The following is a 25,234-nucleotide window of genomic DNA, read 5'->3' as shown; positions in this document are numbered from 1 at the left end:
CGGGAGAGTGCGGACTAAACCGCTCACGTGACCCTGATGGAAGGGGGGGGGCGCACGCCCACCAGCCCTGCGCGCGCGCAATCGAAGGAAATCGGCTCCCGGCCGGGAGGGGGGAGGGTAGGAGCGAAGCGTGCGCCTCCGCTCCGCGGAGAGCGACTCCGCGCGTCTGGATAGGCTGCGAACGCGATTGCCCGCCCACCTGGCCGCTCGATGCGCTCCGATTGGTCGGTGTTGGCGCGAAGGTCCGCGAAGCAGCCCTCACGCAGGGACAGCAGGAAACAATAGAGGCCGCGCGCGGAGAGCGAGCGTTCCGTAGCTTCCCCGCCCCTCCCGCAAAACGGTAGACCTCGGGATCCCCCTGGCTTTCCTGCACGCCATGGCCGACAAGGAAGGTGAGGGTGCCGGAGTCACCCCAGGAGGCGGAGGGGTGCCGGACTGGCGCTGCGGCCTTTACACGGCCTAACAGCGAGAGCAGGCCCGACTCTGCTGAGTGCGGTCCGCACCATCGGAGGCTTGAGGCGAAAGAGCCCCGCGAGGCGGGCTAACGGCGCGCGGCTGGCGGCGGGGCCCCGGCGGGTGTTTGGTCCCTCCTTGCGCTTCTTGTCGGTCTACACGCCTCTCTCCCGGCCGGCCCTGCACCGCTCCCTACACCCCGGGCTCGGTCCTCGGGCCTCCTCACAGGTCCCGTAGACGGGCGTAGGGTAGCGTGCTTGCGCGGCCGGGCGCCGTTACCCGAACGGCTAACGGAGTGTCTGGCCGGGTGACGCGAGAGGAGTTCCAACCCGCGGAGGTGGAGGGGGTGTTGGCGCCTCCGCATAGGGGAAATGTGGACGGACCTGCCCTGTCTCAGGACTCGGGAGCCGTACCGGTCGCTTTGGAAGTGTTTACGCGGTTTCTGTTGTGTTGGCTAATTTAAATTTATTTTTAATTTTTTAGCAGCCTTTGATGACGCAGTAGAAGAACGCGTGATCAACGAAGAGTACAAAATATGGAAAAAGAACACCCCTTTTCTTTACGATTTGGTGATGACCCATGCTCTGGAGTGGCCCAGCTTAACTGCACAGTGGCTTCCAGATGTAACCAGGTGATGCGAATCTCTTGAACATGGTTTTGGTGTGTCCTCAGTGTCGGTTTGGCACATTGATTTTTCCCTATTTTTTCTCTCCAGTCACCCTTACAGGGCATATGATCAAAACTTATTGGTGACATCTTTTTCTAGACCAAAGAGTGGGCAAAATGTCAAATTACTTTATTTTCACTGATAAGAGAAAACATGCTGTTCTTTTTCTGATACTGGGTTGAATAGCCATATAACTTGTCATCTTACAAGAAGTGTTATGATGTGTCCAGTTTTTTTAATCTCACAGTCTTTGGTTGTAGCTGGTTAATACAAAGATGAATACAACACGGTACCTGCCTGCAAGGAGCACAGTCTAGTTGAAAAAGCTGGTGTAACTAGTATAGTTGTATGTTCTCAGAGCACTTTTAGAAAGATGCTTAGAATTAACACCTGAAGGTGGGATGTTTTGCATATGAGGAATTATGCATGGTGAGAGATTAATCGCATAAATTTCTTACTCAGGTACGTCTAATAGAGGAGATAAAATACTTAATTTGGCTTATGTTTATTGAGGGTCTAGGTGCCACTTATCAAGGCATACAAATTTAAATAAGATCCTTCCCTGCCTTGACTTCGCATGTATAACCTATAACATTAAATTATCATGAGAGTGGCAAAGATAAAATGATAAGAGGAAGGAAAAATTACCTCAACAGGGTATGAGGAAAGGCTCAAGTTTTAGTAAAACCAGTGTGCCAGTTGGAATAATGGGTTTTCTATTATAAAACTCTTCTAGTTTTGGAACAACATTTAAAAATTATATTTTATGGTGCTCGCTTCGGCAGCACATATACTAAAATTGGAACAATACAGAGAAGATTATCATGGCCCCTGCGCAAGGTTGACATGCAAATTCGTGAAGCGTTCCATATTTTTTTAAAAATTATATTGTATGTATACTAAAAAATAAATTCTATCTTAGGTCATTAGAAGTCTATGCTTCACTCAACAAGTAATAGAAAATTGATATAGATTTTTAAAAGTTTATATAGATTTTATTAATAAGTTAAGAATGAGGCTGTTACCTTTGCAATAGCATTTTAAAAATGGGAAATTCTGTCATAAGGTTGTTAAACAAAACCATAATAAATACCTAGAAATTTAAGAGTTGGGAGCTTTATCATTACCAGGAGTTCCCATATTCAACTGATCATCAGAATCAGCCATAAAAAAGAATGAAATCTTGCCATCTGCAACAATATGGAGGGACTTAGAGGGTATTGTGCTGAATGAAATAGTTAAGAGAAAAACAAGTACCATATGACTTCACTTATGTGGAATCAAAACAAGCAGAACAGAAACAGACTCAGATACAGAGAACATTTTGACAGTTGCCAGATGGGAGGGTGGATGGGGAGCTGGGTGAAAAAGGTGAAGGAATTAAGAAGTACAAATTGGTAGTTACAGAATAGTCCAGTGGATACAAACTACAGCACAGAGAATATAGTCAGTAATGTAGTAACTATGTATGGTGTCAGGGTATTAGACTTATCAGGGTGATCACTTCATGTTATATAATGTCTAATCACTGTGTTGTGCATCTGAAACTAACAATATTGTTAAATAAAAAATCCTGCCCTATATAATAAAAGGCCAATGTGCAAATCGACCGAACGGTGGAACTACTGGTCGCTATGACATGCACTGACCACCAGGAGGCAGATGCTCAATTCAGGAGCTGCCCCCTGGTGGTCAGTGCACTCCCACAGGGGGAGTGCCACTCAGCCAGAAGCTGGGCTCACAGGTGGTGAGCGCAGCGGTGGTGGCAGGAGCCTCTCCCTCCTCTGGGGCAGCGCTGCGGATGTTCAACTGCTGGCTTACAGGGAGCGGGCCTAAGCCATCAGTTGGACATCCCCCGAGGGCGCCCAGACTGAGAGAGGGTGCAGGCCAGGCTGAGGAACCTCCCCTCCCACCAGATTTCGTGTACCAGGCCTCTAGTTGAAAAATAAAAAATTATTCAAATGTTTAGAAAAATTACTTGAGTTCAGCAGAAGTGGAGTTCTTTCTGTCAGGGGTTCTCATATAGAACTTGAACCTATAAGTTCAAAGCATTCAGGAACTTGTTGCAGAATACTTGATGAGAAATGGTTGGTGATTCCAGATTTACCAGTCACGTGCCAAATTATAGTGAACCAGTGGGTCCCAAATATTGGTCACCCCATACCTACTAAATCATTCTGGAATCCCAAAGCCTCCCATACAGTGTAGTGATTAGCTAGGTTTGCAAAGCAGTGAATTAGAATAAATTCTTAAAGGCTAAAGTCTGTGCTATCATCTTAGTTGCTTTCTACTCTAGCAGATAGATAAACCTTTCTGTAATATTTGACATTGATCCAAATACCCTACCCTTTTCCTTCCCTTTTTTGTATTCTCATATAACAATGTTCTGTTGTTGTTTTAGTAATGGTAAGGATTACTTATAAGCAAGCATCTCTAATGCCAAGTGCTTAGATTTTTTGTGTATATGTTTTGATTTTGATGTTTATTCGCATCCTTTAAAAAAAATAATTGTAGCTCTATAAAATTCCTTCTTCCCTCACTTCCTCTGATTCTTTTAACTTTCTAACCACAGGCATTCCCAATTTTCTGTTGACAGTCCTCTTTTCTTTCCTATACTTTTTCTATTTAATATATAGATGTCCATTACCTCTTTGCAGAGGAATTCATATTGGTTATCTTAGACCTAACTTCTGGCTCTTGGTGGATTTTCAGCTGCCTAGAGTCTAAATTTAATCTGTTTCTTAGCCTTCTCTCCCACTGTGCTTTCCCATACCTAGAGTCAGATTTGGACTTGTCCTAGTTCTGTTACTTAGTAGTTGTGTGATCTAAGGCAAGCTGTTTAATCTTTGTAGTGTTATGGTATTTCAATGATAAAAATTATATTCAATGCCTAACATGGTGTCTGGCACTTGGTAGACCTTCCCCTTTGCTTAGTTCCCTTTTTTTGGACTACCTGCTTATCTTCCAGCTGTATTCCTGTGTACCTTTCATGTGGTGTATATTGACTTGTGTTTTAGTCATTTGTGTACATGACTGCCTAATTGTCCCGGGTTTTTGAGGACAGGAATCATGTCTTAATCATTATGCGTCCATTATTTTTGGAGTAGTGTGTCCAAGCAGTTAGGAAATATTTGAGCAATTAATTTACTAATGTTATTTCCTTTCCTTTTTGATGAGGTTAACCTAAAATGTTAGTGTACCCAACAATTTTTTCTTTATATCCAACCAGTGTGTAATAGATGAGTAATTAATTCCCATTTTATTTTGTTAGACTTTTCCCCTAAAACAATTGTAAATTTTTTATCAAGTTAAATACAGCTGGTCCTTGAATAATGTTTTGTTCATTCTCAAGCTGATGAGATGCCATAGGAACTTAACTTTTGTTTATATACTTTAGCATGTGGTAAAATTGGCTTTATTGTATATGTAATTTTGCTTAAAGTCACAGAACCTATCCATGTTAACTGAGGATTTACTGTACTTAAAAAATTTAGGGCTGTGTAATCTTCCTTGTACTTGGCTCTATGGAAGTTACATTAAAAGTAGAAAATGACCCTAGCTGGTGTACATCAGTTGGTTGAGTGTCATCCCATTCCTGTCCTGGGTTGCGGGTTCGATTCCCAGTAGGAGGCATGCAGGAGGCAGGCAATCAATGTTTCTCTCCTCCCTTTCTCTCTCTCTCTCTCTAATAAAATCAATAAAAACATGTTTTTTAAGTAGAAAATGATTTTCTCTTCCCAAGACCTTGTTGTAATAGTGCTTTTGCATAGATGTATTTGTTACTAATTTGAATGGTGACCATATATTGCTATTACAGACCAGAAGGGAAAGATTTCAGCATTCATCGACTTGTCCTGGGGACACACACATCGGATGAACAAAACCACCTTGTGATAGCCAGTGTGCAACTCCCTAATGATGATGCTCAGTTTGATGCTTCACACTACGACAGTGAGAAAGGAGGTAGGAATCTTAAAAGTGAAAGGAGTCTATAAGATATATTTTTCATATCTTTGAATTGTCATAAAAAGAATGTTCATTATGATAAAGGAGTCTCAAGATAGAAACAAGATGTTAAGCTTTGGAAAGCCTGATTTTGCAGTAGAGATATTAGCTGTCAGAATACATACTTAACACAAAGTTGGTTCTGTGCCTTTTCTATAAACCTTCCTCTACTAAATTTAGTGCTGGGGGTATTTCTAGAATTGAAAGAAGCAAAAATCCACCATATATTATTGCTGTTCATGCACACATTTTCAATGTGGTGAAAATTGGTTTTGGGGGAAAGGTGTGGTTGAAAACAACCTTATTCTTTGAATGTATAAAGCACAGATATACAGAGCATATGTAAATAGATAATACAGTATATCTGGTATTAAAATTTCATCATGGATGTCAAGAAAATGTCTTATAAGGTTTCTTAGAGGGGCAGTAATGGAAAAAGATTTGGAAACACTGGCTTAAATTACCCTTTCTAGGTTTGAAGTAAAAATGACAACTATGGCCCTCGCTACATACATAAAAATTAAGTGAGCCATTAATTATATCCTAATTTTAGGAGATACGGGTTTAACTTTTCATGAAATACTTTTTCTCTTAGAAGAGGTACAGTGAGTGAGTTTCCTTTATTGTCTTTGAACTCAAATTATTACTGAGAAGTAGAAGATAGCCTCTAAGATTTGTGCTCTAATAAATAGATGTTTAATTTTTATTATTTTAGATTTCTTCTGATTAGCAGAATCCATTCTTTTATCTAAGTTATCTTGGGCTCCAGTTATTTTCCAGTATTGTAATGTGTAGTTGATCTTTTGAGCATTCCATATTTAGCTTAGGATGTGAGAGAGGCACATTGACTGGTTGCCTCTAACACGTGACCCCGACTGGGGTCAAGATCGAATCTATAACCCAGGTTCATGCCCTTTATCAGTAATTGAACCGAGACCCTTTGGTCTGTGGGCCTACATTCTAACCATTGAGCAATACCAGCCAGGGCAAAAACCTACCTCTTTTTGATGGCTGTATACTATACCATAATTAACCATCCTTATTTATGGACATTTAAGTGGTTTCCAATCTTTTGGCTTCAAAAACAATTCTTGTGCACACAACTTAGGTAGTTTTGCTGTAGAATAATTTTGAGTGTAATGTTTATCATAGAGCAAGAACATTCTCAAGTATAATTGATACTGCTAAATTGCTTACCAATAGCAGAAGTATTTGTGTTTCTCTATGCCCTCGCCAACATTGAAGTTAATACTATAGTCTTATTTCATTTTGCTTTTTAAGTTATTCATGATATTGAACTTGTTTTAAAATATTTGTCTTTGTCTATCTTGATCTGCCTATTTATGTTTTTTGCTCTTTTCTTTTTTCTACTATTATCTATGTACTAGAGGCCTGGTGCACGAATTTGTGCATCAGTGGGGTCCCTCAGCCTGGCCTGCGGGATTAGGCTGAAACCGACTCTCCAATATCCCCCAGGAGTCCTGGATTGTGAGAGGGCGCAGGCCAGGCCAAGGGACCCCACCGGTGCACAATCAGGGCTGAGGAGGAACGCGGGAGGTTGGCCAGCTGGGGAGGGACCACGGGAGGGCTCTAGGGCGTGTCCGGCCCATCTTGCTCAGTGCCGATCAGCTAGACCCCAGCAGCAAGCTAACCTACCAGTCAGAGCGTCTGCCCCCCCATGGTCAGTGCACATCATAGTGAGCGGTTGAGCGGCCTTAGCATATCATTAGCATATTACACTTTGATTGGTTGAACGGACAACCAGACACTTAGCATATTGGGCTTTTATTATATAGAAGGATAGAGTAGGTTATCCCGAATAAATAGGCTGTGGATTATTTTTCCAGGTTTATTTTATAATCTTAAAGGCTTATCTAGAAGCAATGTGTTTTTAATTGTCCAACATTGTTCTGATATCCTTCAGATTTTGAAAGACCTTATTCCAAGATTTTTTAAAATAGTTAGCTGTTGTTTTCTGGTACTTTTAAGTTTTGACCATTAAAACTTTAATCTTTCTGGTGTTAGTTATGGAATTAGGGATTCAAGTGTTTTTCTCCGTGGTTAGCGATTTTTTAAATGCCATTTGCTGGCTAATCCATTTTCTCTGCTAGTTTTTGAAAATGGCCATCTTTTAACCTGTATACTCAAGTATTTTTCTGGTAACTGAGTTATTTGAGTGACATCAAACCAATTCACTTATATGTTCCAATGATACATTTAGCTCTCTTACTAATGCTTATTAGTAAAAGAACAATGAAAAAAAAAGTAATGTGTATGATATATTTGTATGATTATACAGTATAAATCACCGTAATTAATCCTCAAGGAAGCTGATACTCAGATGTTTTGTAACTTGCCCAAAGGTTACACAACATATCATCACCCATTCCTTTCTCTTCTCTTCTTTTTACTTCTCTTCTCCCCTCCCCCCACTTCACCCCCAAAATCTTTAGATCACTGGATAGCCTTGGTGCTTAAAGTGTGTGTTGGGGAAGGGGGTCCTATCTCCATATGGTCTCAACAGTGGTAGAAGTAGATAATAACCTAATGTCTACTAGATAGCTTCCTAGTGTCTCTCCTTGGCCAGATAAAACGTCCTTGTCTCTTACTTAGCTTGAACTATTATAATTGATTATGAGCTAATTGCTCCTATTTGATTTGAGGTAATTGATGGCAGATAGCTTCAAAATATCGTTGAACTTTCAAAGTGAAAGAAGTAAAAACTGGCTTAGTCTGTTTTGACATTAGAAAGTATATTTTTAACAACTTATTTGGGGAATTAGCTTTGTGTATGTGTTGTTTTTAAGATAGCTTTAAACTTCTGTCTCAATTATATATAATAAACTATTATTAAATTCTGATAAGATAATTAAATATTTGACTGAGGATGTTAGAACTTCTTAGTTTCAAAATACTTATGGGCTCAAAAAGTGACTTGGTATAGTAGAAATCAGAATGCTGGTTACCTAAGTTTGTAGAGGGAGGAGCTTGGTTGGGAAGGACATGACAGTGCCTGCTAGGGGGCTATATGTTCTATATTTGATGGGTGGTGGTTCCCTTGATGTATTATACTTATGTAAAAATTTGTCAAGCTAGACATTTAACTGTATTATGTTACACCTCAAATTTTTAAATGTTTTATATAGAGAGCAACAAGATAGGGATACAGTTAAATCTTGATAGTTTTCATTTTACTATTCAGTCATGCTCCACATGACATTTTGGTAATGATGAACCACATATACGACGGTGTTCCCATAAGATTATAATGGAGTTGAATTTCCTTGAAGAAATGGAAGGATATATGGTTCAGGAATTTTTTCCTCTGTGACAGGTACAATATCTGTGGGGGTTGGCAGTAGATTCCCTCTCACAGCACCTCAGTTTTGAGTGTGCAGATTACATCCCAGTCAGTTAGCCACTGACTGTTGTGGCACAGAAGAGGCTGTCCTCCCAGCGCTATATATACAGAGGACATTTACCTCCCTTCCAGTTCTAGTTTGAATGGTCTTCAGAGTACATTGCTGTACGTTTCTTTGTTGAGGACCTAAGATCCTGTACAAGCACACAGGTCCACAGGATCTACCTTAACAAGTATTAAGTGCCACTGCCACTTTAGTAAAAGCTTCCTGTAGTAGTATGAAGCCATCTGGTCCCTGTACTTTGGAAATATTTTCAGGTTGTGATAAGTTTTATTTCTTCATCAATTTAATGCCAGAGAGAGTCCTTTGTGCCAGATAAGTTTAATGAAGCCAAAAACAAATTTCCAAAGTCAAAATATTGAGCCCTGGCCCAGTGGGTCAGTTGGTTAGATTGTTGTCCTGTACACCAAAAAAGGTTGGGGTTCGATCCCTGTTCCGGGTCAGGGCACGAATGGGAGACAACCAATGGATTTTTCTCTCATATCAATGTCTCTGTCTCTCTCTGTGTGTCTCTCTCTCTGTATTTGTGTCTCTCCCCCCTTCCTTTTCTCCCTTCTCTCCCATCTATCTCTCTCTCTCTAAAAATCAATAGAAACATATCTGTGGGAGGCCCTCGCTGGTTTGGCTTAGTGTAAAGAGCATGGGCCTGCGGGCTGAAGGGTCTGGGATTTGATTCTGGTCAAGGGCACAGACCTGGGTTGCAGCTCGATCCCCAGTCAGGGTGTGCAGGGCGTGCTGGAGGCAGCCAATCAATGATTCTCTCTCATCATTGATGTCTCTATCTCTCTCCCTCTCCCTTCCTCTCTGAAATCAATAAAAATATATATTTTTTAAAAACTAAAAAAAAAACAGATCCTCAAGTGAAGATTAATAAAATTGAGTCCGTAGTTCTACACTCTCCATATTAACCACTTTTTCTTTTTATGAGTACCACAAAGTTCCTTAATCTAACCGCTGTTTATGCAAGAGCCAAAACCACATTGCTAAGACAATCCTCAGTGTTCTTTTATCTTTCCATCTTGATTTTTTTATTCCTGCTAATCTTTAGGCCTCCTGACAGTCACTGTTAATGGTCATCTACACTTTACCTAGCCAGTTTCTCCTCTGTATTTCCAATCCAGCCCACATCCCTGTTCACAAAGCCGCATTGACAGCTTTGATGTTCTATTTCTGACCCTGTCAAGACAGCAGGGGCAGATCTCGTGGGACAGTGTTATAAAGTCTGTGGTAGTGTACAGTAATATACTAGGCATTCACTCATCAGCTCACACAGAGCAACTTCCAGTCCTGCAAGTTCCGTTTATGATAAATGCCTCATTCGGGTCTACCATTCTTTATCCTTTATACTGTATTTTTACCGTATCTTCTCTCTGTTTAGATACGCAAGTACTTACTATTGTGTTACAGTTGCCTGCAGTGTTCAGTACAGTGACATGCTATACATACAGGTTTGTAGCTTAGGAGCAGTAGGCTATCCTACCTAATAATAGACAAATATGCAAATTGACCGTGCCTTCGCTATGCCCGCGATTGGCCAGGAGGCGCGGGGGGGCGGGACTCCGGGTGGCCGGGGTGGCCGATTGGGCTGGCGGGACGCTGAGCTTGCATCGCCAGCGGCAGCTCGAGCTCAGCGTCTGCGCCATGGCTGTGCTGCGGCACAGAAGGGGCCTCTGGGGCAGCGAGCTCACATCCCACCGCAGACCATCAAAAGCGGGGGAGCTGGGTGCCTGGTGCACCAGCGGACAGGCACCCAGCTCCCCTGTGATCGAAAGTGAAAGCCTGTAGGGGACCCTACACGTGCATGATTCAATCATGCACTGGGCCTCTAGTACCATATAATTAGCCTAGGTGTGTAGTGGGCTAGATATTCTAGGGTTGTGTAAGTGCACTCTATGATGTTCACACAATGATGAAGTTACCTAACACATTTATTAGAATGTTTCCCTGTTGTTAAGTGACCCATGACTACATTAGGACCACAGTCTTTCTACTTCAAGTTTGGCCTTTGACAGATCAGCTTCAACTTGAACCTCTAATTATTATTATTATTATTATTTTATCTTTATTGTTGAAAATCCCCCTTTCCCCCCCCTGATTGACCCATTGTAGCATGCCCCGCCCCCTCACCCCAGGCCTTTCCACCCTATTTTTTGTGTCCATGGGTTATGCATATATGCATACAACTTCTTTGGTTGATCTCTACCCACCCAATCTCCCTCCCCTGCCTTCCCTTTGAGATTCCACAGTCTGTTCTGTGCTTCTATGTTTCTGGATCTATTTTGTTCATCAGTTTATTTTGTTCGTTATATTCCACATATTCTAATTATTTTTTAATAGATAAGTCCTCATCTTTATAAAACCTCAATTATCTATGCTGATTTTGTTGTTGTTGTTATTTTTTTCATTGATTTTTAAAAAGTGGAAGGGAGCCCTAACTGGTTTGGCTGAGTGGATAGAGCGTCAGCCTGCGGACTGAAAGGTCCCAGGTTTGATTCCGGTCAAGGGCATGTACCTTGGTTGCGGGCACATCCCCAGTAGGAGGTGTGCAGGAGGTAGCTGATTGATGTTTCTCTCTCATCAATGTTTCTGACTCTCTATCCTTCTCCCTTCCTCTCGGTAAAAAATCAATTTTAAAAAAAAGTGGAAGGGAGAGGGAGAAACATTGATATGAGAGACACATCAGTTGGTTGCCTCACGCATGCTCCCCAACCAGGACTGGGGATCGAGCCTACAATCCAGGTACATGCCCTAGTCTTAAATCGAACCCGTGACCCTCACTCTGAGGGCTGACGCTCTAACCATTGAGCCAAACGGCTAGGCCTATGCTGATTTCTTACAGTTAGGGAAGCCCTCTGTTTAGTATATACCCAGTACTGAAATAACCCATATTTTGTAATGATTACTTACTGCTCTGTGGGCTCCATGCCAGTTACTGCTCTTCCCTTGTTATTGGTATCTCTTTTCTGACTGTTAAGCTTTTTTCGTCTGTAGTTATGTCGCCATGTTTGTTTGTTTGTTTTGTTGTGTATGTGTGTGTGTGTTGTTAATCCTCACCTGAGAATATTTTTCCATTGATTTTTAGAGAGAGTGTAAGAGAGAGGGAAAGACAAGAGAGAAACATTGGTGTGAGAGAAACACATTGAATGGTGGCTTCCTGACCTGGGCCCAGGCCCGGGCCCGGGAGGAGCCTGCAACCAAGTTCCGTGCCCTTAACTGGAATCAAACCCAGGACCTTTTGGTCCGCAAGCTGACGCTCTATCCCAGTGGTTGCCAACCTTTCGAACCTCGCGGACCACCAGTGGTCCACAGACCACAGGTTGGCAACCGCTGTTCCAAAGATTTCCTTAAACCTGGGGTCGCCAACCTTTCGGACCTCACGGACCACCAGTGGTCTGTGGACCGCCAGTTGGCGACCGCTGCTCTATCCAGCTAGGGCTATGTCCCCATGTTAGGACAAAAAGTTCCTTGAAATCATGCATCATATGCCTTCTTTTTTTAAATTGTAGGTGTTCCATGATCTACAGGTCTTTAAAAAAAACTTGTTTAATATGGGTTTTTCTCTATTTTTAGGTTTTTAACTTCTTTGAAAATTTTGGTTTTCAACTTGTAAAAGTTATTTTAAAGTTGAAAGTTATCTAATCTGCTAGCCATATTACTCATCTATGTCTTTGCTTTTTAAAAAGATTTTTATCCTTCAGAGTATAATACTTGTATAACAGTGCTGTTGATTGCATTTTCATTTACTCCCAGAACTTGCTTTTTGGATAAGGTATTTGGGGCTTAGAAATTGAAGGCCTTCCCCAAAACACTAAGCTAGTAAGCGGCAGAGTCAGTCAGGCTAAGGTGTGACTCTTACTTAGTACCTTATCATGCTGTCTTGTATAATTCTTTTGACTAATCATTGACTGCTTTTGTTTATATTATGTTTGCCAAGATTTACATAATCACAAATAATGTTGTGTTTTACATTTTATAATGGTACTTGGGAGAACTCTAAGGGCATGCAATAGTCAAATATGAATTTTAAAAATGCTTTTGTCTAGTCCTTGCCTACCTGGTTTATTTCAACCAGGGACTATGGTTGCCAAGTATAAGTGGGGGATTGGAAAAATGAAAGAGCTCTTGTGGCTCTGTTTTTCCTCACCGGACTAAGAGAAACTGTGTAGGAAGAAGATACGGTGTGATATTTCAGAAAGATTACCCCAAACTGGAGCTTTAAAAATAGTATAAGAGGGACTCTTTAGTACCAAGCACATTGTGTACTCATATTCATTAAAATAGTAACTTGGGTTTTATTTACTCAGCACACTTTTTTGGTACTTTAAATGAGATTTGAAAACTGCTTATTGAGAACCTACTTTTGAAGTGGAGTCCATAGTGTTCCTTAATTTTATTTATTTTTTTAATATATATTTTTAATTTATTTAAGAGAGGAAGGGACAGGGAGAGAGAGAGAGAAACATCAATGATGAGAGAGACATTGATAGGCTGCCTCCTGCACACCTCCTACTGGGGATAGACCTGCAACCCAGGCATGTGCCCTGATTGGCAATCAAACCATAACCTTCAATTTCACAGGTTGATACTCAACCACTGAGCCACAACGGCCAGGCTGTTTCTTAATTTTAGATAGTAATATATACTCTTATTAGGTATATAACTACGAGAGCTAAAAGTGTACTAGGCTCAGAATCAGAAAAATAGGAATTCAGTTTATGTTCTGCCATAGTCATGTCACCCTTCTGTGTAAAATTTTTGGAGATAATAACTATCTTCCCTACTCTGTAGGGTTGTGGTAATCAAAATAAAGGATGTGAAAGCACTTTATGGTGCTAACAAATGTCTAGATTACTTCGAGTATTATGCCAACTCTCTGATAAAAAGCCTTGTCTGTAATGCTTTGAATGATGTATAGAGAGTAGTTCTTGTTTTGTCTTCATTTGCAATTAATTTCTTATTTACAGAATTTGGAGGTTTTGGCTCTGTTAGTGGAAAAATTGAAATAGAAATCAAGATCAACCATGAAGGGGAAGTAAACAGGGCACGTTATATGCCACAGAACCCATGCATCATTGCAACAAAGACTCCATCCAGTGATGTTCTTGTTTTTGACTATACAAAACATCCTTCTAAACCAGGTACCTGCTCTCTTCATTTCAAATACAAATGAGTCACTGTGGAATACATTGCTCCACTCAGTCTTTTAGTTGCTTTTGTTATTCCTTGCATAACTTAATATCTTGTCATTTATATTGATATGTGTGGGTATTCTTCATCTTTAAGTGAAAAAATGCTTCTTTACATAGAACAGGATGATGGTGCAGCTTAAGCATTGTATATTTGGTCATAATGGGTCTGTATTGCTTATAATATTAAGAACTTTAGAGCTCCTTTTAAAATATATATATATTATTGATTTCAGAGGGGAAGGGACAGGGAGAGAGAGATAGAAACATTAGTGATGAGAGAGAATCATTGATCGGCTGCCTCCTGCACGGCCCACACTGGGGATCAAGCCGATAACCTGGGCATGTGCTGTGAATCGAACTGTGAACTGCTGGTTCAGAGATTGATGCTCAACCACTGAGCCAAGCTGGCTGGGAAAGAGCTTTAGACCTCTTGATAAAAATTTCATTATGCTCAGTAGATCCATAGAGGCAGTGAAATGGATAATCTTGATGTGTCTTACTTTGCAGATCCTTCTGGCGAGTGCAACCCAGACTTGCGTCTCCGTGGACATCAGAAGGAAGGCTATGGGCTTTCTTGGAACCCAAATCTGAGTGGGCATTTACTTAGTGCGTCAGATGACCATGTGTGTATCCTTTCAATTTTGAAGCAAATCTGGGCTTGTTACCAGTTTCTTTTCTGGGGTATGTGGGGAAGTGAGAATCTTCCTTTTCTATAATAGTTAATTTTGCATTTAAGACCATCTGCCTATGGGACATCAGTGCTGTTCCAAAGGAAGGAAAAGTTGTGGATGCGAAGACCATCTTTACAGGACATACAGCAGTAGTAGAAGATGTTTCCTGGCATCTGCTCCATGAGTCTCTGTTTGGGTCCGTTGCAGATGATCAGAAACTTATGATGTGAGTAGAATCCATTTTTAAATTTTTTCTTCATAAATTATCTAAGTTTTATATTTAGTTGCCCATTTCAACATTTTTTTCCTGTTTTTTTGTTGTTGTTTTTTGTACTAAAGCTGGGATACTCGTTCAAACAATACTTCCAAACCAAGCCACTCAGTTGATGCTCACACTGCTGAAGTGAACTGCCTTTCTTTTAATCCTTATAGTGAATTCATTCTTGCCACAGGATCAGCTGATAAGGTTAGTTTGGTTTATTTTAAAAGAAAGCAGGGTGAATTTCTCTGGCTTCTTTTGAATGCAGAGATCTTTTACTTAGGGGTTTGTTTTTTTCTCATAAAAAAAATATTGATTACTCTTTCTTTTCATTCTTTACATAGACTGTTGCCTTGTGGGATCTGAGAAATCTGAAACTTAAGTTGCATTCCTTTGAATCACATAAGGATGAAATATTCCAGGTAAGAGAAGCTAAAGCTGCCCTGACGGTTTGGCTCAGTAGTTACAGCGTTGGCCCACCAACCAAAGGATCGCTGGTTCGATTCCTGCCCAAGGTCACATACCTCGATTGTGGTGTGAGCGGGAGGCAATCAGTCGATGTGTCTCTCTCACAATGATATTTCTCTCTTTCTCCCCCTCTCCCTTCCAATCTCTCTTAAGAAAAAAAAAAGGAAAAAATAGCTTCAGATGAGGATTTTTTTAAAAAGGAAGCAGCAGTTAAGGCTATAATTTATTTTTTAAATTTTTTTATTTTATTGATTTCAGGGAGGAAGGAAAAGGGAGAGAGAGAAACATCAATTATGAGAGAGAATCATTGATCGGCTGCCTCCTGCACACCCTGTACTGGGGATCGAGCCTGCAACTCGGGCATGTATGTGCCCTTGACCAGAATCGAACCCAGGCCCTTCAGTCCCGCAGGCTGACACTCTATCCACTGAGCTAACCATCTAGGGCAAGGCTATAATTTTTTTAAGCAGAAGACCTTGATGTACAACTAGGCATGGTTTATTCCGTTGCTATATTAGTAGAAATGTTCTATGTGCCTATGCTAATCTCTAGGAATTGGGGTTGTTTTTCCTCTATTCTATACTGGCTCCATATTTTCTGCGTCAGCTTAAGTTTTTTTTTAAATATATTTTATTGATTTTTTACATAGAGGAAGGGAAAAGGATAGAGTTAGAAACCTCAATGAGAGAGAAACATCGATCAGCTGCCTCCTGCACACCCTCTACTGGGGATATGCCCGCAACCAAGGTACATGCCCTTGACCGGAATCGAACCTGGGATCCTTCAGTCAGCAGGCCGATGTATCCACTGAGCCAAACCGGTTAGGGCAAGCTTTTTTCTTTTTAAAATGTATTTTTAGAGAGAAAAAGAGAAACATTGCACATTGCTGCGTTTCCTCCAATGACTGGGAATCGAACAGGCGACCTTTTGGTGCACAGGGCATCACTCAGCCAACTGAGCCACACTGGCTAGGGCTAAAGCTCCTTTCTTTTTCTTTTTTTTAATCCTAACCCAAGGATATGTTTTCTGTTGATTTCTAGAGAGAGTGGAAAGGATGGGGAGAGAGAAACATCGATGTGAAAAAGACACATCGATTAGTTGCCTCCCACATGTGCCTAGGCTGGGCCTTGGGGATTGAGCCTGTAACAGAGGTATGTGCCCTTGACCGGAATCAAACCTGAGACCCTTCAGTTCACAGGCTGACGCCCTAACCACAGAGCCAAACTGGCTAGGGCTAAGCTCCTTTCTTAGCATGCAAAGCTCTCTAGCTCAATTCAAGAAATAATCTTTATATTCAAAGCTTATAGCAAGGGTACTGTGAGAAATGTTACAGTCTTTGCTTTCAAAGAATTTAAAATGTTATAGTGAAGAAAGGCTCGTTTTGTATCACTGTAGTAAAACATTGGCCCTGGCCAGTATGGTTCAGTTGGTGGAACATAGTCCCGTGCACCAGAAGGTGGCAGGTTCAATTCCCAGTCAGGCCACGTGCCCAGGTTTTGGACTTGATCCCCAGTAGAGGGCCTAAAGGAGGCAGCCAGTCCATGTTTCTATCGCACATTGATGTTTTTAATTTTGGTGTGTGAATATGGCATCCAAACTTGGCTCTGTGTGAGCCATACTCTTAACACACTTAGTCTCAACCTTATTTTCTATTCTTCAGTTTGCTCCAAGGAACATTTTGTCTTCACCCTATCTCTCTCTCTCTTTTGTTGTTGTTTTAAATATACATTTTTATTGATTTCAGAGAGGAAGGGAGAGGGAGAGAGAGAAACATCAGTGATGAGAGAGAATCATTAATTGGCTGCCTCCTGCATGCCCCCACTGGGGATTGAGCCTGCAACCTGGGCATGTGCCCTTGACCAGAATTAAACATGGGACCCTTTAGTCCGTAGGCCGACGCTCTATCCACTGAGGCAAACCTGCTAGGGCCTCACCCTATCTCTTTGTCCTTGTTTATAATGGTGGTGTTGCCTGGAGGGTATCCAAATTCTTCCTTAAATACTGGTTGCTAGTGCCCTCTTATCTGTACCATGAAGCTAGGACTTTCTTACCAAACAGTTTATTATTATTATTATTACTACTACTGCTACTACTACTATTAAGGCCTGGTGCATGAAATTCGTGCACAGGGGGCAGGGAGGGTCCCCTCAGCCCAGCCTGCACCCTCTCCAATCTGGGAACCCTGCGGGGGATGTCTGACTCACAATCCTGGACCGCTGACTCCTAATCGCTTACCTGCCTGCCTGCCTGCCTGCCTGATCGCCCCTAACTGCCTCTGCCTGCCGGCCTGATTGCCCCTCACTGCACCCCTGCCATCCTGGTCGCCCCTAACTGCACCCCCTGCTGGCCTGTACACCCCTAACTACCTCTGCCTGCCGGCCTGGTTGCCCCTAACTGCCCCCCCTGCCGGCCTGGTCACCCCACGCAGCCTGTTTGGTCGTTTGTTTGTTTGCGATGGTCGCTTAGGCTTTATATAGATAATATGCTAGAGGCCCGATGCACGAAATTTGTGCACGGGACGGGGTGTGGGGTGTCCCTTAGCCCAGCCTGTGACCTCTCTCAATCCGGGACCCCTTGGGGGATGTCCAACTGCCGGTTTAGAGGTTAGAAAAAAACCTTGTGAGAGAAAAAAACAAAACAGGCCACTCCAGGGAGGGTGGGTTTGAGGAGCTAGGGTATGTCTAAACACAAACCATCATGTACTTCAAGCAACGTGTATTAAGGAAGGAGAATGCAGCCTTAAAGCAAAGGTGGGGGTGTCAGAAGTAACTCCTCTCGTCCCCCCAGCTGAAGCTCCTCGGGGGCCTGCCTGTTTGTGAATTCACATTTATCTCGGCACGTGGGAGGTTAGGGAACACAGCATTTATCCTTGGAGGGGAAGGTTGCGGGGACTGCACCCGTGGTACTCGCCCCAAGTTTCATTTCCTCACCCTCCCGGGTCACTTTCTACCCCACCACTGATCCAGTTAATGGGGTCGGAGGTCTGCAACTGGACACCTCCAGGCGGAGAGCACACTGGGGGTCAGGTGGTCCAGCTTCAAGGCCCCTGTGTCCATGCCCGACCCCCGCCAGCTTCCCGCCTGCGGGCAGTGGCTCGGGGTGGTCCTCCCTGCCATGCCAGACTCAATCCGACTGGGTGTGGGGAGGGATTGGGCAGCTCTGTGGCGGGCAGCTCCATGGCAGGCGGCTCTGCGGCTAGCGCCTTTGAATTGTGCGCTGCTGGAGGGAAAAGGAAAGCCTCCCCAGAAAGGTTTTTCAAAAGCCTTCAGGGACCAGAAGGTTGGCCAGCCTGGGCCTTTCTTCCCCCAGCAGCTGGTCCCGCTCCCCACCCACACCCACCTTGGCCTGGTGCCACCCGTGTCTGCCCCCATCCATCCCCCATTCCCGTTCCCCATCGGGCAGGCAGTCAGCACCCACTGGCCAGGGTAGGGACCAGGAGGTTGGCCGGCAGACCCTGATCAGGCAGTCGGGGTGGTCAGTGCGTGTCAGTGACTGGTTGTTCTGGTGGTTCCACTGTAAAGGTCGCTTGGGCTTTTATATAGATAGATAGATTACTAGAGGCCCGGTGCACAAAATTTGTGCGCGGGTAGGGTCCTTAGACCTGGTTGGCAATCAGGGCCAATTGTGGCCTCCCTGCTGCTGGCTGGGACCTTCCTCCATTCCGCGCTGCCCCCTGGTGGTCGGCGCACATAGCAAGCAATCAAACTCCTGAGGGGACAATTGGCATATTAGCCTTTTAGATAGATATAGAGATAGATAGATAGATAGATAGATAGATAGATAGATAGATAGATAGATAAGATAGATGATAGGTAATTTTATTTCATTATTTTAATCCTCACCTGAGGATATTTTTCCATTGATTTTTGAGAGTTGAAGGTTGAGGGAGAGACAGAAAGAAACATCAATGCAAGAGAGACACATCGATTGGTTGCCTCCTGAACACACACTGACCAGGGCCAGGGACCTGTAACAAAGGTATGTGCCCTTGACCAGAATGGAACCTGGGACCCTTCACTCTATTCACTGAGCCAAACCAGCTAAGGCTTACCAAACAGTTTTCACAATTATGTGAGTTGTCTATGTAGTAGCTAACTTTATTTTAATAAAATAATTGTAATGAGTAATTTTTAATCTTATGTACAACACTGAATTCATAATAAGTACTTGGGAAATAGTGTGTGTGATCTGTACTATAGTTCTTAGGTCAGAATTTGATTACATTTGGCTAGAGGCCAGAACAAATAAAAAAGTCTTCAAAAATATAAGATCAAATAGAGTAAAAGCTGATATCCTAGGTCTAATGGGTTATTTTCATACCAAAAATTATCTTGTCTGTCAGTTTTAACTTTATGTCTAAAATACTTGGAGGCCCTGGCAAGGTAGTTTTCAGTTGGTGAGAGCATCATCCCAATACGCCAAGGTTGCAAGTTTGATCTCCGGTCAAGGCACATACAAAAAGGAACCAGTGAATGCATAATTAAGTGGAACATCAAATCTCTCTTTCTCTCTGTCTCTCCCCCTTCTTTTCTCCCTCTCCCCCCCTCTCTTCACCTCTTCCTCTCTTTTTCTGTATAAATTAATTTTTTTAAAGTACTTTGAATTCTTCCTTTTTATTTACAAAAATGTAAATTGTTAAATATAATTTTAGGTGCTTTTCACTCAGTTTTGTAGTTGAAAACTTCTGTTTCCTTCATTCTCTATAGGTTCAGTGGTCACCTCACAACGAGACTATTTTGGCTTCCAGTGGTACTGATCGCAGACTGAATGTCTGGGATTTAAGGTAAGTCTTGTATTAGTTACTTTTTTGTGGAATTATTTCCTTTTATTTACACTTTGCAAAATTAGGTACTCAGGAAAAATTCGTTTTAACTTTTGAAAATCTTTTTGTGCTAGTAAAATTGGAGAGGAACAATCCCCCGAAGATGCAGAAGATGGGCCACCAGAGTTGTTGGTATGTACAAACATTGAGCAATTGAAATAATCTGTAATTTAATATCCTCTGTCTGCTTTTTATATCTTGTTTTCCTCCCTTCTTCAGTTTATTCATGGTGGTCACACTGCTAAGATATCTGATTTCTCTTGGAATCCCAATGAACCTTGGGTGATCTGTTCTGTGTCAGAAGATAATATCATGCAAGTGTGGCAGATGGTGAGTATTTAGTCATTTTGGGGAAGTTAAATAAAAGAGGTGTACTATCACTTCATATTTATATACTTAATGAATACAACTGGCATTTCTCTTCAGTGTGCTCCTTAGTGTGACTTTAGTGCTTGTCCGTACATTATCATATCATTTTCAACTACCTGCTCTTTATCTTCATCTCGTTATCCCACTGGTATCTCAGACTCAACTAAACTGAACTTTGCTTCTTTCCCCAGTCTCCCTACTCCCCTTTCCTTCTGACTTGACTGTTTTCCATATGGCTTTAGGATTTCCCCATCTCACCACACTTGAAACTTGAAGTTCTCCTCTACTATCTATTCACCTTTAGGTTAGTTCACTTACCAGACTTTATGTTGTCTATCTCTGCAGTGTTTTTCCAATCTATACTCATCTTACAAATACATCCATTCCCAACTTTCCTGTCTATTCCACACCCTAGTTTTTTGCTCAGGTTCTCATTACCACTTGCTGGACTATTGAAGTAACCTCCTATTTGTTGGTTTGCCTCTTGTTTCTCCCTCTTAGCTAGCAATTGAATATCTAGGAATGGTTATTCCCTTGAAATGATCTGTGAACATGCCTAGCACAGTTTCTACCACAATGTCATTTTTAGAGTGCTTGAAATTTAATGGGGAAAACTGTAATCTCTAATATATAGCAATGTAATAAAACAGATATATTCTAGAGATGGGTGATAGTGATATTATGGTAAATTTTATGTTTGTGTTTATTTTACTACAATTTAAAAAACAAAACAGTTGTATGGCTTTTCAGTGATGATACTCTGATAAATGAAAAGAATTCCAAAAAAACTTTTGGTTTCTCAGGATAGATCTAGAGCCAAGAATAAACTCCAGGGGAGTTTTTGGCTCAGCATGAGGAAAAATGTTTTAAAACTTTACTACAGTCTGGCCAGTGTGGATCAGTGGTTTAGCGTTAGCCCATGCACCAACAGGTTGCTGGTTCGATTCCCAGTCAGGATACATGCATTGATGTTTCTATCTCTCCCTCTCCCTCTCTCTCTCAAATCAATAAAACATAGTTTTAAAAACTGTATTAAAAAATATAAACCTTTCCTACAGAATTGCACTATTGATGAGAGTGTTTGTGACCTATGAGATTAACAAATGATATACTACATACATACTTGGGAATAGTATATATCAAGGAAGTATGCTTAGCTTTGTAAGATACTCATGACAGTGCTATTAAGTACAGAAAAGGCAGGATGCAGAACAGCATGGTGGAATCCCTCGTTTTTAAATTATGTGTATCTGGTCTTCTGTTTAAATACTTGTAGGTATTTATTTAGAAGTCTGTTTGCCAGAATATGGTTGATACATTTAGAGAGTTCTTGGTTTCTTTGTATACTTCAAGGATGTGTTACATGTGTAAACAGAAAATCCACCTAACCTACAGAAAATTAATATAAAAAATTGATTTCTAACAAGAAGATGAAATGGGCTGCCTTCGATAATCTCTCAATTAAAGGTATTTTAGTAGTTGCCATGGAAATGTTATAGGATATTGAACTCCATAACCTTCAAGGCCATCATTTCCAGGCCAGGTTGTTACTTTACTCTGTGTGTGTGTGTGTGTGTGTGTGTTTAAGAATTGTTGGGGTTATAAAAGAAGAAGAATTGTGGTATAAAAAATATTTGGTCTCTGTTCTAGTTTCTGTTACAAAGTGCCTAAAACCCTTAGCATTTCCTGATTGGTAGGAGTCTCTTGCTATTTTTAAAAAATAATTTAAAATTTTTTCAATTACAGTTGACATATAACATTGTATTAGTTTTGGGTATACAACACACTGATTAGACATTTATATAACTTAAGACAGTGATTTTCAACCAGTGTGCCACAAGAATTTTTAAAACATGCAATACCTAACTATAGTACCTATCTGACACCAGGCATAATTATTACAAAGGAGTCTATTGCTATTTATAAGGAGTCCCTTTGGGACACACCTTAGTTTAGGGTAAGGAGGTGACTTAAGGGGCCCCTAGATATAGCCTCAGGATAAGGCTGGTCTCCAGAAAGACCAAACACTTTATTAGAGTTAGAACTTTAAGTTCCACTAACCCGCAGATAGGGGATTGAGCTCTATAAAAGTCTTGGAAAAACCTATAAAAAGCTCTTGATCTGATGAACTTCCAGGTTGATGAACATATTGATGCCACCCAGAGATGACATGAAAGCTCTGTCTCCCTCCTCACCTTGCCCTATGCTTTTCTTCCATTTGTTCTGAGTTCTAGCCTTTATAGTAAACCAGTAATCTATATATATAAAAGCCTAATATGCTAAGTGTCTGACCGTTCAGTAGCTATGGTGCACACTGACCACTAGGGGGCAGATGCTCAACGCACAGGCATGGAAACATGGAACAGACTGATTAATCTCAGAGGGAAGAGATTAACCAAAGACCTTATATGCATATTAGAGGCCTAGTACATGATGCACGGATTCATGCACCGGTGGGGTCCCTTGGCCTGGCCTGCAGGGATCGGGCCAAAACCAGCAGTCTGACATCCTCCAAGGGGTCCTGGATTGCAAGAGGGCGCAGGCCAGACCCAGGCACCCACTGGTGCACAAATCTGCACCGGGCCTCTAGTAGTAAATAAAGCACTTACCTGAATTTAATGAAGTCATTCCAGCATAGTATCAAACCTGAGTAGCCAACAAATTTATTTATAAGGGACTCCTTATAAGTAACAAGTAGCCTGGGTACTCAGAGCACTCATTATCACTGGTGCCCAAATGAGGATGGTCTTGTGGCACTGAGCCCTTAGTCACATCCCTTAAACCTGTGGAGTCTGGCACTACCTCTAATTAGTTAATGTCAGGATTGAAGTGACTTGTTGGATGCCCAGTTGGCATTAGAGAATTGATGTCAGGGAAAAGACATTATACATTCATTGTCAGGAAACATAACACAATTGTATACGTTTCCCTGCGGTCAGAACACAAGCTCTTCGAAAACAAGTCTATCCCATACTTTGTAGCACCTAGCCTGGTGATTTATGCATAGTAGGTACTAAACTAAGAACAAATTTTTTCTAAATGAAAGTGGTGTCTTTAACATTATGCCTTTATATACAGATGTTTCATCAAGAAATAGAGGTAGAGTTTATTTTATGCAAGAGCAATTTTCATTTTAAAAAATTAAGATTTGGAACATACAGTGTTGGTGGGGTGGCGTTTCTTTTTTCTTTTACATAATTCAGTGATTTTTGTATATATACCGAATTATGCAACCAGTAGCCCAGTCAGTTATGCCAAAAAGAAGCCCAGTAACCACCCATATCCATTAGCCATCACTCCCCATTTTCCTCCAATCCACCTAGCACTAGGCAACCACCAATCTACTTTCTCTGTGGATTTGCCTATTCTGAACATTTAATATAAATAAAATCACAATATGTGACTGGGTTTTTTGTTTTTGTGACTGGTTTTATTATCAAAAATTTATTCATTAGTCTGTGAACATTTATTTATTTTTAGTGATTTTAGAGGGAGAGGGAAAGAGAAAAATGTCCATTGCCTACTGGGGATCGAGCCTGCACCAAGGGTTGCCCCAGAATCAATTTCTGGTGCACTTCTCAGTGCACAGGATGATGCTCAACCTATTGGGCCACACCAGCCAGGGCTTTTTACTATGATGAATGATGTCTGACTGAAGGACTCAAGAAGGTTGATTATCAAGACATTCAGTAACCATACTTAAGTTTTGTGGGAATGCCCTAATCCAGGGTGTTGGCCTGTGGGCCAGCTGTCTACTTTTATTGGAGCACATACATACCCATTCATTTGCAGATTGTCTAGGCTACTGTCATCCAAGAACTGCAGAGTTGAATAGTTGGCAACAGAGACTATATGACCCATAACCTTTGACCTGACCTAATCTATTTTTTAAACCTTAACTTCAAGAACTTGCCTTCATGTTTACTAAATACCCTTTTCTCTTTTTCTTGTTTTTGGACAGGCAGAGAATATTTATAATGATGAAGACCCTGAAGGAAGTGTGGATCCAGAAGGACAGGGGTCTTAGATTCATCTGCACTTGTAATTTTAGACTGCCCTTTTTTTCCTCTCAACCCTGATAGTGATTTAACACTGGTTTTGAGACACAGATTTTGTTCAGCTATCCCTCTATAATAGGTACCATCAACAATGCTATTAACCCAAACCAATGGGTTTTCTAAATATTAACTGAGGGGCTTGATTCAGCAAAGCCACAGACTTATATTTAAATTTTTTTCAGGAATTTTCTAGTATCAAAGATCTAAAGTAGCCACTGAATGGGGAATATTGTGTGTGGTTATTTTTCTCTGTATGCCATATCCCCACGTTTTTCAGGCTCATTTAAGTAAAGGCTAGAAGTAAATAAGGAATAGAGCCAAGAGAGGTAGGTGTGTGAGCCATGAAGTGTAAGTACTGCAAGATGTTTTTATTCAGGAATTAGGGGAGATTCGAGTCATAAATTCCTACTCTAAAATGTTCACACCTGACTTTTCCAGGATGCACATTTCCTACGTAGACTAGTCTCCTCTCAGTTTCTTAAGTCAAAAGTACGTGTTCCTGTTTTCCATATATTTTTGCTTGTTAGTGTATTTCTTGAGCTAATTTCATATTATTTCTTTCCTTTCTGTGAAATGGTTTTTTTAAAAAACTTGGGACCACCAAGTTGTAAAGATGTATGTTTTTACCTGACAGTTATACCACAGGTAGACTGTCCAGCTAAGTTGAGAAGAGTGAATCTATAGCTTGTATTTGTTTTTAAAATTAAATTAATCCTGGATAAGAGTTGCTTTTTTTTTAGGAGTTAGTCCTTGACCACTAGTTTGATACCATCTCTGTTTTGGGTGACCTGTTTCACTAACAGGCCTGTTATTCTCTATGACTAACTGTGTAAGTGCTTATAATGAAATAA

General features: G+C 41.3%; 1 protein-coding gene across 2 annotated transcripts; it reads left to right on the top strand.

Annotated features, from left to right (window-relative positions):
• The first annotated feature begins 233 nt into the window (after positions 1–233).
• RBBP4 (RB binding protein 4, chromatin remodeling factor) lies at positions 234–25,203 on the top strand. 2 transcript variants are annotated; one of them, XM_079776209.1, is made up of 12 exons: positions 234–392; positions 937–1,084; positions 4,938–5,083; positions 13,512–13,685; positions 14,244–14,359; positions 14,473–14,633; positions 14,747–14,873; positions 15,011–15,088; positions 19,841–19,917; positions 20,031–20,088; positions 20,176–20,286; positions 24,287–25,197. In XM_079776209.1, the coding sequence occupies exons 1-12, from the start codon at positions 377–379 to the stop codon at positions 24,350–24,352; spliced, it is 1,278 nt and encodes a 425-aa protein (XP_079632335.1). In that variant the 5' UTR covers positions 234–376; the 3' UTR covers positions 24,353–25,197. The 2 variants fall into 2 exon arrangements, with proteins under 2 accessions (XP_079632335.1, XP_079632336.1); XM_079776210.1 differs by having other exon boundaries at positions 251–392; positions 940–1,084; positions 24,287–25,203.
• The last annotated feature ends 31 nt before the right edge of the window (positions 25,204–25,234 follow it).

Source organism: Cnephaeus nilssonii (genome assembly GCF_951640355.1).
Source record: "Cnephaeus nilssonii genome assembly, chromosome: 7".
NCBI classification, from domain to species: Eukaryota; Metazoa; Chordata; class Mammalia; order Chiroptera; family Vespertilionidae; genus Cnephaeus; species Cnephaeus nilssonii.
This window is presented reverse-complemented; position numbering and strand designations above follow the sequence as displayed.